Here is a 12,869-nt window from a genome sequence, read left to right on the forward strand (position 1 = left end):
CAAGACCAGCCTGGGCAACATAGTGAGAACTTGTCTCTACAAAAAATTTAAAAATTAGCTGGACCTGGTGGCATGCACCTGTAGTCCCAGCTGCTCAAGAGGCTGAGATGGGAGAATCACTTGAGCCCAGGAGTTGGAGGCTGCAGTGAGCTATAATCCTGGGTGTCAGAGCAAGACCTGGTCTAAAACAAATTATATGTATTTATATGGTAAGTGAAAGAAGCAGTCACAAAAGACCATAACATATATGATACGTCAAGAATTTATATGGGATGTTAAGAATAGACAAATCCATGTAGATAGATTAGTGGTTGATGGGGGCTGGGGAGGTTGGAGGGAAATAGGGAGTGACTGCTAATGGGTATGGGTTTTTTTGGGGGGGATGATGAAAATGTTCTAAAATTGTGATGGTTACACAACCTTGTGAATATAGTAAAAACCATTGAGTTGCATACTTTAAATGGGTGAATTTTATGTTATATCTGAATAGAGCTGGACAAAACATACTAAGTAGGCTAGGCGTGGTGGCTCACGCCTGTAATCCTAGCACTTTGGGAGGCTGAGGCGGGTGGATCACCTGAGGTCAGGAGTTCAAGACCAGCTGTTGACCAAACTCTGTCTCTACTAAAAATACAAAAATTAGCCAGGCATGTTGGCGGGTGCCTATAATCCCAGCTACTTGGGAGGCTGAGGCAGGAGAATCACTTGAACCTGGGGGGCGGCGGTTGCAGTGAGCCGAGATCGCGCCACTTCACCCCAGCCTGGGCGACGGAGCAAAACTATCTCAAAAAAAAAAAAAGTAAAAGGGGAGTGTCCTCCTTGGTTACAGGTTGGTTCCCAGCCCTGCCCTGACTTGGCTGGTGTCCTGTTTGACTGCTCACCCTCCAGCGCTGATCTGGAGACTTGCCCTGCCCCTCCCTACCACCCAAGCCACCCTCAGTCCCCCACCACTACCCCAACATAGGTGTGCCTTTCTGATCCTCTGCACCTCTGGACGGTCCTCCTGTGCTCCCCTGGGGAGGGTCTGGGACTCCAGATCCCTTTCTTAGGACTCTTCCTAGCACCTGGGGCTGGCAAAGCCTTGCCTGACGTGCATTTCTGACCTTGTGTCCCAGACAGGCCTGGGCAGCAGCACCCCTGTGAAGAGGCCGCATGCCATGCTTTGATCCTGGGCTCCAAACCTGTCTAGGCCCCGCTGGTGACTCCTGAAACTGGGAGAGTCAGTCCAGCACCCTTGGCCTTCCTTTGGCTCTTCCCCTTCCTGGCGGCCACCTGTGATTAGGGGGAGGGGAGAGTTATAGGAAGGAAAAGAAGGGTGTGTCCCAAAGGGGAGACACTAAATGGAGTGTTTTAGAGGAGGGGGATGTGAAAGAGAAGGAACAGTTGCCACAGGTTGGACAGGTTTTTATTGGAGAGTCAGGAGTTGCTTTCCTTCCCTTGTCCCTGCCTCCCCTACCCACAGAACCCCACTCCAGTGGGGCTTGTCCTTCATCTGCCCCTTGCAGTCCCCGTCCCCAGCTACAGAGGCACTCAGGGAGAGCACGCATACTGTGTGGGCAGACAGCCCCAGGCCAGGTAGGCAGTGAGCTCCCTCAAATCCCCCCACCCCCAGGACTCAGGAGGGAGGGGCAGGAGAGGTGTGGGCCCGGTGTGCAGTCCTCAGGCGGCCCCCTGTGCTCGCAGTCAGCCAGGCCTTGTGCCTCCAGGATGGTGTGATGAGGCACATGCCCCGTAGCCTTTCCCTTCCAGAGGGCCTTAACCAAGAAGCATCTTGTTTAGGGGCTGGGGACAGGGTGGGGAAGATGACAGGAGGACAGCTGATCTCTTCACCCTGAGAAGGCAAGAGGCACTTCTGAGGAACAGTCCTGGACTCAGATGGCTCAAGGAAGAGGCCAGGGGACTGGAAGGGGCCCAGGGGTTCCTGGGAAGCCTGAGATCCTCTGTCTAGGAGAGAAGCTGATAGCCACAGGGCGCCCGAGAGTGGGCGCGTGTGAATACCCCTCAGAACGGTCTGCACCAGCTGAGGGATGGGCCTACCCAGACGGAGCCAAGGCACTCCTGGGGCAGTGCCAGGGGCTGCCCCTGTAGACGCCTTCCAGGAGGACAAGAGTGCTGGCCTGGAATCTGGCCAGAAGTTGGGGTGAAGGGGGGCTGCTGGGCCACAGAGCAGGACCTGCCCAGGAAGCTGTGGCCTCTCACTTGGAGGAAGACAATCTAGGTGGGCATGAGGCCAGGGCCCCCCGTACCAGGCCTTGCCTTTGAGTGGTATCCCCTTCAGAAGATTCCAGCCAACATCAGGGGAAGCAGGAGCAGTAGTCCCAGGAGAGGGCCCCACACATGACCAGGGCCTGGGTTCAGCCCTGACACGACGCTAGGCTTGTCAGGGCCCTCTGCACCTGTGGGAAGAAAGCGGCTTTGCCTCAGCCTAGAGACCGCTGTGCCTGCCGTCCCGCCCACCCCACCATGCAAGGAGGTGGGGCAGCAGCCAGGGAGGAAGCTCCTACTCACAGGGCGCATGCCCCACCGTGCTCATACCACCTACAGCTGGGGCAGGACACTGCCATTCCAGAGCCAGGAGGGGAGTGGGACCGATGCCACGGGCCTTACCTGGCAAGGACGACTGCAGAGCCAGGGCACGCCCACCCATGGCATTAGCGGTGGCAGAGGTATTGGGGAAATTGGGCAGGGACTTGGAGGAGGTGTGCCCCGTGTGGTCCAGTGTGGCCTGCAGCTCACCTGGCTTGTCCTGGGCTGGAAAAACTGAGGCCAAGACCTCACTGGAAGGAGGCAACTCAGCCTCAGCCTCTCCCTCAGCCTCAGCCTCCTCCTGGGCATGGGGTAGGAGCTCCCTTGCTCCTGTCAGGGACATCTTGGGGTCCAGAGAGTTCTCTGGGCTCCCAAAGGGCACTTTTGTTTTGTCTGTCACTTTGTCTGCTGATTTTGGGATAGGAACATGGGTCGATTCCGGGAAGTTAACTGGCTCCTCATCCAAGGAGGGCAGGCTGTGAGCTGCCAAAATGGAAGGCACCTCAGTTGTTACAGAAGGTGGAGCCTCTGTTGCCATGGAGGGCGGGTCTTTTGTTGCTAAGGAAGTTGGGGCCTGGGTTTCCACAGCAGGCAGAGCCTTGGTTGCCAGGGAACCTGAGACCTCTGTTACCAAGAAAGCCGGAATCCCCATTGCTAGGGAAGGAGTACCCATTTTCCTAGAGTCTGAGGCTTCAGTTGCCAGGAAGGATGGGGCCTCAGTTACCAGGTAAGGCAAATCCTGGGCGTCTTCCGGGCTTCCGATGGGTTCTGATAAGACAGAGGAGAACTGGCATGAGTGCTGCAAGCAGGACCTCACATCACTCACCGCACCGCAAATCAAGTGACGCGATCAAATGTCCTACTAGGACACACAAACACACACATTCTCCAGCGAATATGCCCCTCACTGAAAATAAAAGTTACAAGCCGGGCGCGGTGGCTCACGCCTGTAATCCCAGCACTTTGGGAGGCTGAGGCAGGCGGATCACCTGAGGTCAGGAGCTTGAGACCAGCCTGACCAACATGGAGAAACCCCATCTCTACTAAAAATACAAAATTAGCTGGGCGTGGTGGCGCATGCCTGTAATCCCAGCTACTTGGGAGGCTGAGGCAGGAGAATTGCTTGAACCCGGGAGGCAGAGGTTGCAGGTGAGCAGAGATCGAGCCATTGCACTCCAGCCTGGGCAACAAGAGCAAAACTCTGTCAAAAAGAAAAGAAAAGAAAAGAAAAGAAAAGAAAAGAAAAGAAAAGAAAAGAAACGCTACTTCTGGTGATTGACACAGTTGCTCCTCTCTCCACCTCCTGGTCCAAGTCTCTCTACATTCGTACTTGCCCTTTTTCAGGGGACTTCTCCAGCGGGATCCCGGTCCCTCACACGGCTCCAGCAAGGCCGGCCTCACCCTCTTGAAGCCCCCTGACCATGCCCACCGGCCTGGCCCCGCCCGCTCCTCAATACCCTAACGATTGGCCACGTCGACCTCACGTGGGCCCCCCCACGAAGCCGCCAGACTTTCTAACATACTCCCTTTGAAGGGTTGAAATCCGGTCACTTGGAACGACAGGGCGCTAAAGTGGCTGCGCGTGGAGGGCTAAGGGAGCCGCCAGGGGCCTCGGGTGGTCGCCTCCAGCCCGGCCCCTCCCCTGCCCACTTCCCGCTCAGTCCAGCGAGGCTCTTAGACCATCCAGTCTGCATTGCATCCCTTCCACACCCCCTGCCCCTACCCATCCACCCGTGGACTCACCACAGAGGTAGTTCTTGCAGCCATAGCCAGAGGGACATTGGGAGCACGGAGTCCCCTCCTGGTAGGGCCGTTTCCCCTTCACATTCCCCCTACAGGAGGTCAGGAGGATGCTGAGGGGAGGGGCTCCACCTCTCCCAACCCTCTCCCCAACTCTTATACACATATCTACTCTGGATGTGCCCTTGGGTCTCCTGACTGCCAGCCACTGACTTGCTGGGTGATCTTGGGCTCCTCGTGGCCCTCTCTGGCCGATGAGAGCAGACCACCATCGGAGTCTTCACAGCTCCCTGGATGGTGTTGCTCCAGACTGACCCCTCTTCTCCCACTCCCTCAGGCTGTGGCCAACTCTGCCCTCCCCTTGGCTCTGCCTGTGCCTTCCCCCTCTCCATCTCCAGGGTTCCCCCCAGCACTCACGGGGGCTCATAGTTGCACACCAGTAACTCGATGTTGGTTTCCTCAACACCCTGGAGCTTCTCACAGAAGTGGGAACCGCAGCCGATCCTCTCTGTCTTGGCCCAAACCACCTGAAGGAGGGCAAACCTGGCAGCTCAGCCCCATGCGAGGTGGCACGGTGCCTTCCTGCCATCCCACTACACCCGCCTTACAGGGGTGGGGAGAAGAGGCACCTTATAGCCTGTGACATTCACGTTCCCAAAGCCATGCAGGTTCAGGACAAAACTCTGACCAGGCGGAGGGATGGGGGAGTTTGTCCCTAACGATCTACCCTCCTCCGCTAACCACACACACCACTTTGCCAGGCCTCTTTTCCTCTCAAAACCTTCCCTCAGCTCCAGGACTGTGATACACCCTCATTAATTTTTTCTGTGGGCTCTTCCTAGAGGCCCTTGCACTTTAAATGAAGGGTATATGCAAAGGAAAGAATCTCAAATGGTAGAATTTTAGACCTCAGCAACAAGGAAAGTCCAAAGTGGGGAGCAGGAGGAGCCATTTTGAAAGTGGAACCTCCCCCAAATCACAGGTGAGCAGGACCTGTTCTGGTTGTTTCTCAGTGTGGGTCTCTTAGCTGCTAGAATGACTTCTGTCTTTATCAAACAAAAAGTCCAACATTTGTGTGCTGCCATGGGGTGAGACCAGCAGCCTTTCCTTGCTGGTTCTAGGCCCAATCTGCCCAGGAATCTCTGCTGAAATTAGCTGAAGGTCTCCCCGGTGTTGAACACCTTCTGGGCAGAAACAACTCCAGAGTGCATGCACCCTCAGCCCCAGAGAAAGCTGGGGCGGAGCTGTGCTGACTTACTCCCTGCTGGGTCCTGATAACAATCCCTGCAGAAGCAAGTGGGTGAGGGTGGAGGGAGAGGGAGGGGTGGCAGGATCCAGAGGGAAAGGGCCAGGAAGGGTGCTGGGCCCTCACAACTTTCTGACCTGGGTGGGTGCTGCTGGGATTTCCTCCCTAAAGATAAAAAAAAAAAAAAAAAAAAAAAAAAAAAAGATGAAGACTAAAAATAGCATGAAAAAGAAAGGGAATTGGTGGACATGGGTGGGAAGATGGTTGGTTTCTTTTCTTTTAATTGTTTGTCATGTTACTATTTGTACAACACATAAGCACTGGCAGGAGAAAAAATAATTCAGTAACACTAATGTTAATTCCCCTACACACACACACACACACGCACACACACATCTTATCCGCAAGCCCAAACTTTCAAAATGCCGTGAGAATCCAGACAGCAGCAAAGTGTGACTGGGGAGCGGGAAATTCTATCAGAAATCTCCCTGAAGCCTTCATTCAGCCACAATTTGCTCTTCATCGTTATGCATAATTGTTAAATGCAAAAGAAAAACTAAACAAAATTGTCTATTTGCTTTATTAGTCCCTGGCAGATGACAAGTAGCAAATTAGACACCATAATAAATGCAAAGGAGCCACAGAGAGAAGTTAAGGGACTATCTGCTACTGGGGCAAACAGCCCTGCACTATCTGGGGGAAGAGGGGCAGGACCACTTGGAGCACCGTACAGTATTGCCTAGGTCAATAACCACAATCCATAAAACCGGCTCTGTGACACCTAACATGTCCCACCGCCCCCACTCCTTTTTATTTATTTTCTTTTGAGACAGGGCCTCCGTCTGTCACCCTGGCTGGAGTGTAGGGGCGCAATCACGACTCACTGCAGCCTCAACCTCCCGGGCTGAAGTGATCCTTCCACCTCAGCCTCCAGAGTAGCTGGTGGGCGCCATCGCGCCCAGCAAAGTTTTTTGTATTTTTTTGTAGGGACAGGGATCTCGCCATGTTGCCCAGGCTGGTCTCCAACTCCTGGCCTCAAGCGATCCTCCCAGCTCGGCCTCCCAAATTGCTGGGATTACAGGCGTGAGCTACCTACCGCGCCTGGCCTAGCGGCCTAGGTTTTCAAAAGATTGTAGAGAAGCCGACTCCGTCAGAGGCTTAGACAGCGTTAGCTGCAGTGAGAGGACAAGATCTGCAAAGTATCTGAGGGGACCTGGAGTGAGGCCCGCCTCCTGTAGCGAGGACGCTTAGGAACGGTGAAGGTAGAGGTGGCCCCGCCCACGGAGCACGTGGCCCCACCCCCACGCCGCGAGGCTCCGCCCTGCCCCGCCCGCCGGGCCCACACCTGCGTGTAGTGGCCGCACATCTGGCCCGGGCTGCAGGTGGCGGCGCTGAGGTTGTAGTGCTCGCGCTCGTGGTGCCACTCCTCCATGGCCAGCGGCACGTCCAGGCCCTGGTCGGTGATGGCGAACAGATTCTCGCCGCGCCGCCCGCGGTCCTTGTTGTGGCCCCACACGCACTGCCGTGCGTAGGCCTTGGCGAAGGCGGCCAGCTCCTCGTCCCATCTCTGCAGGGCAGGTGAGAGAAGGGAGGTGAGGATGCCCACAGATGCTGTGGGGACCAAGCAAAAGGTCGAGGAAGTCGTGGGGGAAATGCTTCCGGCACCTCCTTAGCGGGGTGACTCTTGGGCATGGCCTGAAACAGGTCTCTGCTCTGGGTAGGCTTCTGTGGGCAGGTGGAGGACGCCATCCCAGGCTGAGGAGCTGGACCGTTCCCCAGCTGTGTGACTGCACGGATTGTCTAACCTTTCTGCACCCTCAAAGGGCTGAGGAGTGGATGAGGTGGTGTTGGTGACAGTGTTATTATAAAAAGCCTCATGTGAAAAAAGTGGCCGTACATGCCCCTGCCTACCTCCCAGGCCTCCTTGAACTTCTCTGAAGAGCACAGGATGTCCGGTGAGATCGATGTTGAGGGGCTGGGTCGTTTCTTCAGCCCATTTCACCCCCACTCAACCAGGAACCTGACTTGAGGGCTGGCACCTTCCTCTCCCTCTAAGCCCCCACCCTCCCCTTGGGACACCCAGCCCCCATGCCTTTACCCTCTGCAGGCTCCCTCCCCAGTGCTGTTCCTAATTGCTGCCAACCCTTGTCAATGGCAACCCCCTTTCTCCAAGAAAATTAAGTGTCTCTAGGTGACACTGAATGTCACAGGCCTCTCACCAAGGAGCCTACTTTCAGAGCCTTGGTAACCCACTGTCAGACCCCAGTGACAGTGTTCTCCAGTGGGGACCTCAGGTGAGATGGTGGGAGGGGAAATTTTAGGTTCAGGGCCTTTGAGATTGTGTCCCTGGCTGAGAGGCAGGCCGAGTGTGGGTGGGAAGAGGGATTAACAAGGCATCCAACCCAAAGGATTGAGGAGGGGAAGCCTGGATCCCATTAAATGCTGTCTTTGGCTTCTCCTGGAAATCCATGGCCTGGAGGCAGCTTTTGCTCCACCCTATGGGGGCCCAGCCAGCTATGGGAGCCAGACAGCCCATAAAGCGCCAAGAGCTTGGGTGACCCTGAGGGGAGGTGGCTGTGTGGCCACACCCACTCCCCACCCGCTCAAGGCTTTCAGGAGCCGCTGCCTGGCATGGGGATGGGTGCACCTGGCTGGGATGGCTCCACAGCTGTGACCTTGGGTGAGTATCTTTCCCTCTCTGGACATTTTTGTCCTGAATCACTGGTCCCTGAGATTCTCTCAACTCTGGCAACAGTGGGAGATTGGGAGTGGGAAAGGGGCAGGGCGCTGGGGACCAGCGTCAGGGTGTCTGAGACGACCTGTGAGGTGCCGGGCTGGACTGTAAGTGCCGTCAGGATACGGCATGGATGGATCCCCAGTGTCTGGTGCAGTACTAGCACATAGTAGGTGCTCAACAGATACTTGTCAACTATTGATGACTGAGACAGGGCCCTGCTTAAAGCAGTCTCCCCCTACAGAGTCTGCCTGTAATTTCCATTCTGACAAGATACCTGGAGCCCCACCATTAGCGTCATTGCTTTGGTCTTAAGGATTCTCAGTCAGTCATCCAGAGCCCCCTGTGGAGTTGGAAGACTCTCAGCACCCATCCACATTGGCCACATGGTCACCATCTAGAAGCAAGTCCATTCATTCATTCATTCATTCACTCGTTCATTCATTCATTCAACAGTCCTGGGCATTGTGTCAGCCCTGGGACAACAGCAGGAACCAAGAAGCCCAAGCTTCCGTTGACATAAAAGTCATTTGGGCCACCACATGGTAAACGACAGATGTGCAACAAGTACTATAGGGGCACCAAAGAGGGCCATCTAGCCCAGCCAGAGGTGGAGAGGGAGACACCAAAAAGATGAGGCATTAGCCAGCTGGGGGGAGAGGCGTCCTAATCAGAAGGCACACATCAGCAAAGGCATGAAGCTGGGAAACATTTTGGCTGGGAGAAGACAAGCTGTTCAGGTTACAGAAGAATAAAGGGCAAGCGGGAGAGGAGGATGGAGATAGGCAGGGGCCAGAACACACAGAGCCTTCTCAGTTAGGAGCCGGAGCTTTATCCTGAGGCAGTAGGGAGCTGTGGGAGCCACTGAAGGATTTTGAGCAGGTCAGGCCCATGTGTTGGATTATTCATTCTGACAGCAGAGGCCAGAAGCTGGGGAACAGGTAGGGGCTATCCTAGGAGTCCTTGGGTTCAAGAATGAACCCTGAACCGGGGTTGTGCCAAAAAGAGAAGGGGGTAGGGGGAAGGGTTAGATTTCAAGGACAATTGAACCTTCAGGGGGGCAAAACTGGTACTGATTAGACCTGGAGGCTGAGAAAGAAGCATTCATGATAACCCCCACCTGCCTGACCCTGAATCCATTCCCTCTTTTGTGTTAATCAGACACTTACTGAACACTTACTGTGTGCCAGGCAGTCTTCTGAGTGCTTTACACATATTCACTCATTTAACCCTACAACTACCATAGCTACAAGGGAATTATTCCACTGTTATCATCCCCATTTTACAGATGAGGAGACAGGCACCGAGAGTTTAACTTGGCTAAGGTCGCAAAGCTAATAAGTAACAAAGGCAAGATTTGAACCCAGGCCATTTGGCTGCAGAGTCCCTGCCCTCGCCATTACTGAGGTTGAACCTGAGTCTTGTTCTGAATGTTTCCTGGCATCCCAGCCCCAGCCTCATCTCCGCCTCCTCCTAACACTCCCCATTAGGCAGCAGCATATCCCCTCAGTGTCCCAACTGCCTCCCAGAATGTTGCCCCGCTCCAAGGTGCACCTCTGTCTGAGAAGCAGCTCCCAGCCTGTGTGGCCCCCCGTCTCAGCCAGCAAGACTGTAGGGCATCAGGGATCTACAGGTGGGGAACCTGAAGCCCAACCATGAGGCGCAGGCCTCAATCAGGGCGCTGTTGGCAGAGCTGCATCTGCGACTCCTGGTTTGTTGTCTACCTTTCCTGGATGCCCAGGCTGGCACAGCTGTGAACGGCAGGGCTGGGTGTGTGTGCAGTGCTCTTCCTAGATCTTTCTCACATGTCATCCTGTCTGACGCCCAGGGCAGGGATCACCAGCCCCATGTTTCCATCTGGAAACAGAGGCCTTTGAAGGGAAAGGGGTCCACCCAGAGTTAATTCAGTCAGATCACATGGGGCTGAGGTTAGAACTTAGGTTTGGGGCCCCAGGCTCACTGTTGTGTTCCCCAAGGTGCATCTGTTCTCTCAGGCACCAGCTCCAGGGGTCCCTGATCCCTAAACACTGCCCAGCAACCTCCCCAGCCATCTGAGGGTGGGTGGAGGGGACAGGCTAGTTCAGCCCTCAGGGAGGGCAGGAAGGGGGTGAATTTCTCACTTTATCTCCTTTAATCCTGCGTATAGACAGCCCGCCTCTCACCCTGCCATAAATAGCTCTTCCTAAGAGAAGTAACCAGCCCTAAATCTGGCTGTCTCCTGTGTGCATGTACACGTATGTTTACTACATCCGCGTGTTTCACCGGACATAAATAGTATTTTTACATGTCTTCAGACTTCATGTAAAGAGACCCTACTGTGTAGTTTTTTGAGATTTTATTTCCTCCCCCATTCAGTATGATATCTGAGATTCAGTCCACACTGGTATATACGTAGCTCTAATTCTGACCGCCTTTTACAGATGAGACACGGGATCGGCAAGGTTACAGGACTTGCCTCGAATCACAGGTTTTGTAGGTGACCAAGACAGAATTCGGACTGTATGATCCAGAGCCCTCTCTGCTTCTGGATCCTGCTGTCACCTACCTCCTTAGCACCTGCATTCTACCCCAGGTGCCCATGCCCATCCTGCTGCCCTGCTTCCTCTTGTCCTCTTCTTGGCAGGCGTGTGAAAGACCGTTTTCACAAAGGTGTTAAGAACTTCCCGGGTTCCCCCACCGAGGGCACATGCATTTGAGGAAGTGCTGGGGAAAGGTCATTGGAGTGGGAAACCAGGGTTTTGGGTCTGGCTCAACCAGCTGTGTGACCCCAACAAGTCCCTCTGAGCCTCACTTTCCTCATCTGTATTATGAGGTTGCTTATAGGGGCCTGTGAATTTTATTAGGCAGGTGCAAAAGTAATTGTGGTTTTTGCCATTAAAAGTAATGTAACATAATGTCAGGGACTCGGGGACTCTGTCACTGACCAGAGAAAGGAGAAGAATTCTGAAATAGCTTCAGCATGTGGAGCAGGGTAAGAGGGCCTGGTGACAGACCCTGGCCAGCACCCCTTCTATCCCAGCCAGCAAGCGCCGTGGCCACACTTACCATGTGCAGCATGTCTGAGGCCGGTGGGGATACCTGGGCCCGGTAGAGGTTGTGCAGCTCCAGCATCAGACGTTTCTCCTCGTCTGTGAGGGCTCCAGCGGGGCCTGTGGTGGCCACCAGCAGTAGCAGCAGCGGCAGCAGAAGCATCAGGAAACTGCAGGAGCCGTGCATGGTGGCCAGCTGTCTCTCCTTCTCCCGTGCAGGGGTCTGGCAGCTGGATTTAAAGTCCTTCCCACACAAGCACCACCCTGGCTGGGGTGGGGCAGTGGGGGCTGTGTCTGAGGCCCAGCCCGACTCACACAATGTCTCAAGGAGGGCTGGGTGCCTTGGGTCCCGACCAGCATCAAGTGCACTCCACTTGGAGTCCTTGGCAAAAACCTCCTTTCTCTCGGTAACGGGGGCTCAGGCCAAAAGCTGTTTGAGTTCCTAAGTTGTGGACAGATCCTTCAGGGGCAAAATCATAGTAACCTCTGCAGAGCTGTGACTGGTTGCGCCCAGGTCACACCCACTGTGTGTTGAGGATAGATAAGAGAAAGGAAACCACAGACCCTACCCGCAGAGGAGTAGGCAAGATGAGGAAGCTACAGGCTTTTGAAAGGACAGAGGAAGACCAGATGTATTTGATAAAAGCCTGAGCCAACCTGAATCAGAATCCTGGTTCTGCCCCTTGCTATCTGTGTTTTGGCAGCTTTCTCAAGTGAATCAGTGACAATAATAGTACCTACCTCATAGGACTGGAGGGAAGATTCAATGACATATAATGTATGTAAAGCACCTAGTATGGTATGTGGCACAGAGTAGACCCTCAGTAACAGTAGACAACCCACCCATGTAGCTTGGGCCTTAGCAGGCTACCAGCCCCATAGGGAGGCAACACTCTTGCCTGTAGGGGGAGGGGCCAAGGTCTTCCCCACTCTACCTGTATTCGGGAATAAGGCCTTTCACTATGGCAAAATTTTGGCTTCCAGGTGTCCTCTCTGAATGCAGGTGTTTGACATGCTCATTTGGAAGTGGGATGCTGGGACTGCTGTGCTCTGAATACATAGAAATATAATGTGTCTGTTTCTTAAATCAAGAGAGAGCAGAAAAGCAGGAGGTTGAACGAGCTGATGCACCAGGAGCTCTGAGGGGAGGGTATTGGAAGGGAAATAGGCTTAGCAGCCAGGTGCTGGCATTATAATGACCTTGACCTTGCAGGGGCCATGACCTAGGCCTTGGCCTTCATGAAGCAGGAAGCTGGAACCAGTACCCTTGAAGACAGCTGGGATCCTTGAAGCCTGCTTCCTCAATGAATAGGGACCTAGAAAAAGCCTACCCACTGGTTTTGGAAGATGACAAGAAAACCTGTCCCTGCCTGAGTCTCCAGGTAAAAGTAAAAATAAAATCAAGATGGATTACACACACACACACACATACACACTTATTAGAATTAATAAAGTCAGCAAAGTTGCAGGATACAAAATTAACACATAGAAATTAGTTGTTTCGGCCGGGCGTGGTGGCTCAAGCCTGTAATCCCAGCACTTTGGGAGGCCGAGACGGGCGGATCATGAGGTCAGGAGATCGAGACCATCCTGG

General features: G+C 54.2%; 1 protein-coding gene across 2 annotated transcripts in view; it reads right to left on the reverse strand.

Moving 5' to 3' along the window:
• Nucleotides 1-1,383: 1,383 nt before the first annotated feature.
• The window catches only part of PI16 (peptidase inhibitor 16), a 24,101-nt gene continuing 12,615 nt past the window's right edge, over nucleotides 1,384-12,869 (reverse strand). The window contains exons 2-8 of one of the 2 annotated variants that reach the window (XM_011945316.1): nucleotides 11,292-11,543; nucleotides 6,858-7,079; nucleotides 4,684-4,793; nucleotides 4,270-4,358; nucleotides 2,608-3,294; nucleotides 2,257-2,396; nucleotides 1,384-1,831 (exon numbers count right to left, since the gene is read on the reverse strand). In XM_011945316.1, the coding sequence (XP_011800706.1) occupies nucleotides 2,275-2,396; nucleotides 2,608-3,294; nucleotides 4,270-4,358; nucleotides 4,684-4,793; nucleotides 6,858-7,079; nucleotides 11,292-11,462 (1,401 nt within the window). In that variant the 5' untranslated portion in view covers nucleotides 11,463-11,543 and the 3' untranslated portion in view covers nucleotides 1,384-1,831; nucleotides 2,257-2,274. Of the gene's footprint in view, nucleotides 1,832-2,246; nucleotides 2,397-2,607; nucleotides 3,295-4,269; nucleotides 4,359-4,683; nucleotides 4,794-6,857; nucleotides 7,080-11,291; nucleotides 11,544-12,869 lie in introns of both variants that reach the window. The other variant, XM_011945315.1, reaches the window with a different exon arrangement.

This window comes from Colobus angolensis, unplaced genomic scaffold, assembly GCF_000951035.1.
Source record: "Colobus angolensis palliatus isolate OR3802 unplaced genomic scaffold, Cang.pa_1.0 Scaffold24, whole genome shotgun sequence".
NCBI lineage: Eukaryota > Metazoa > Chordata > Mammalia > Primates > Cercopithecidae > Colobus > Colobus angolensis.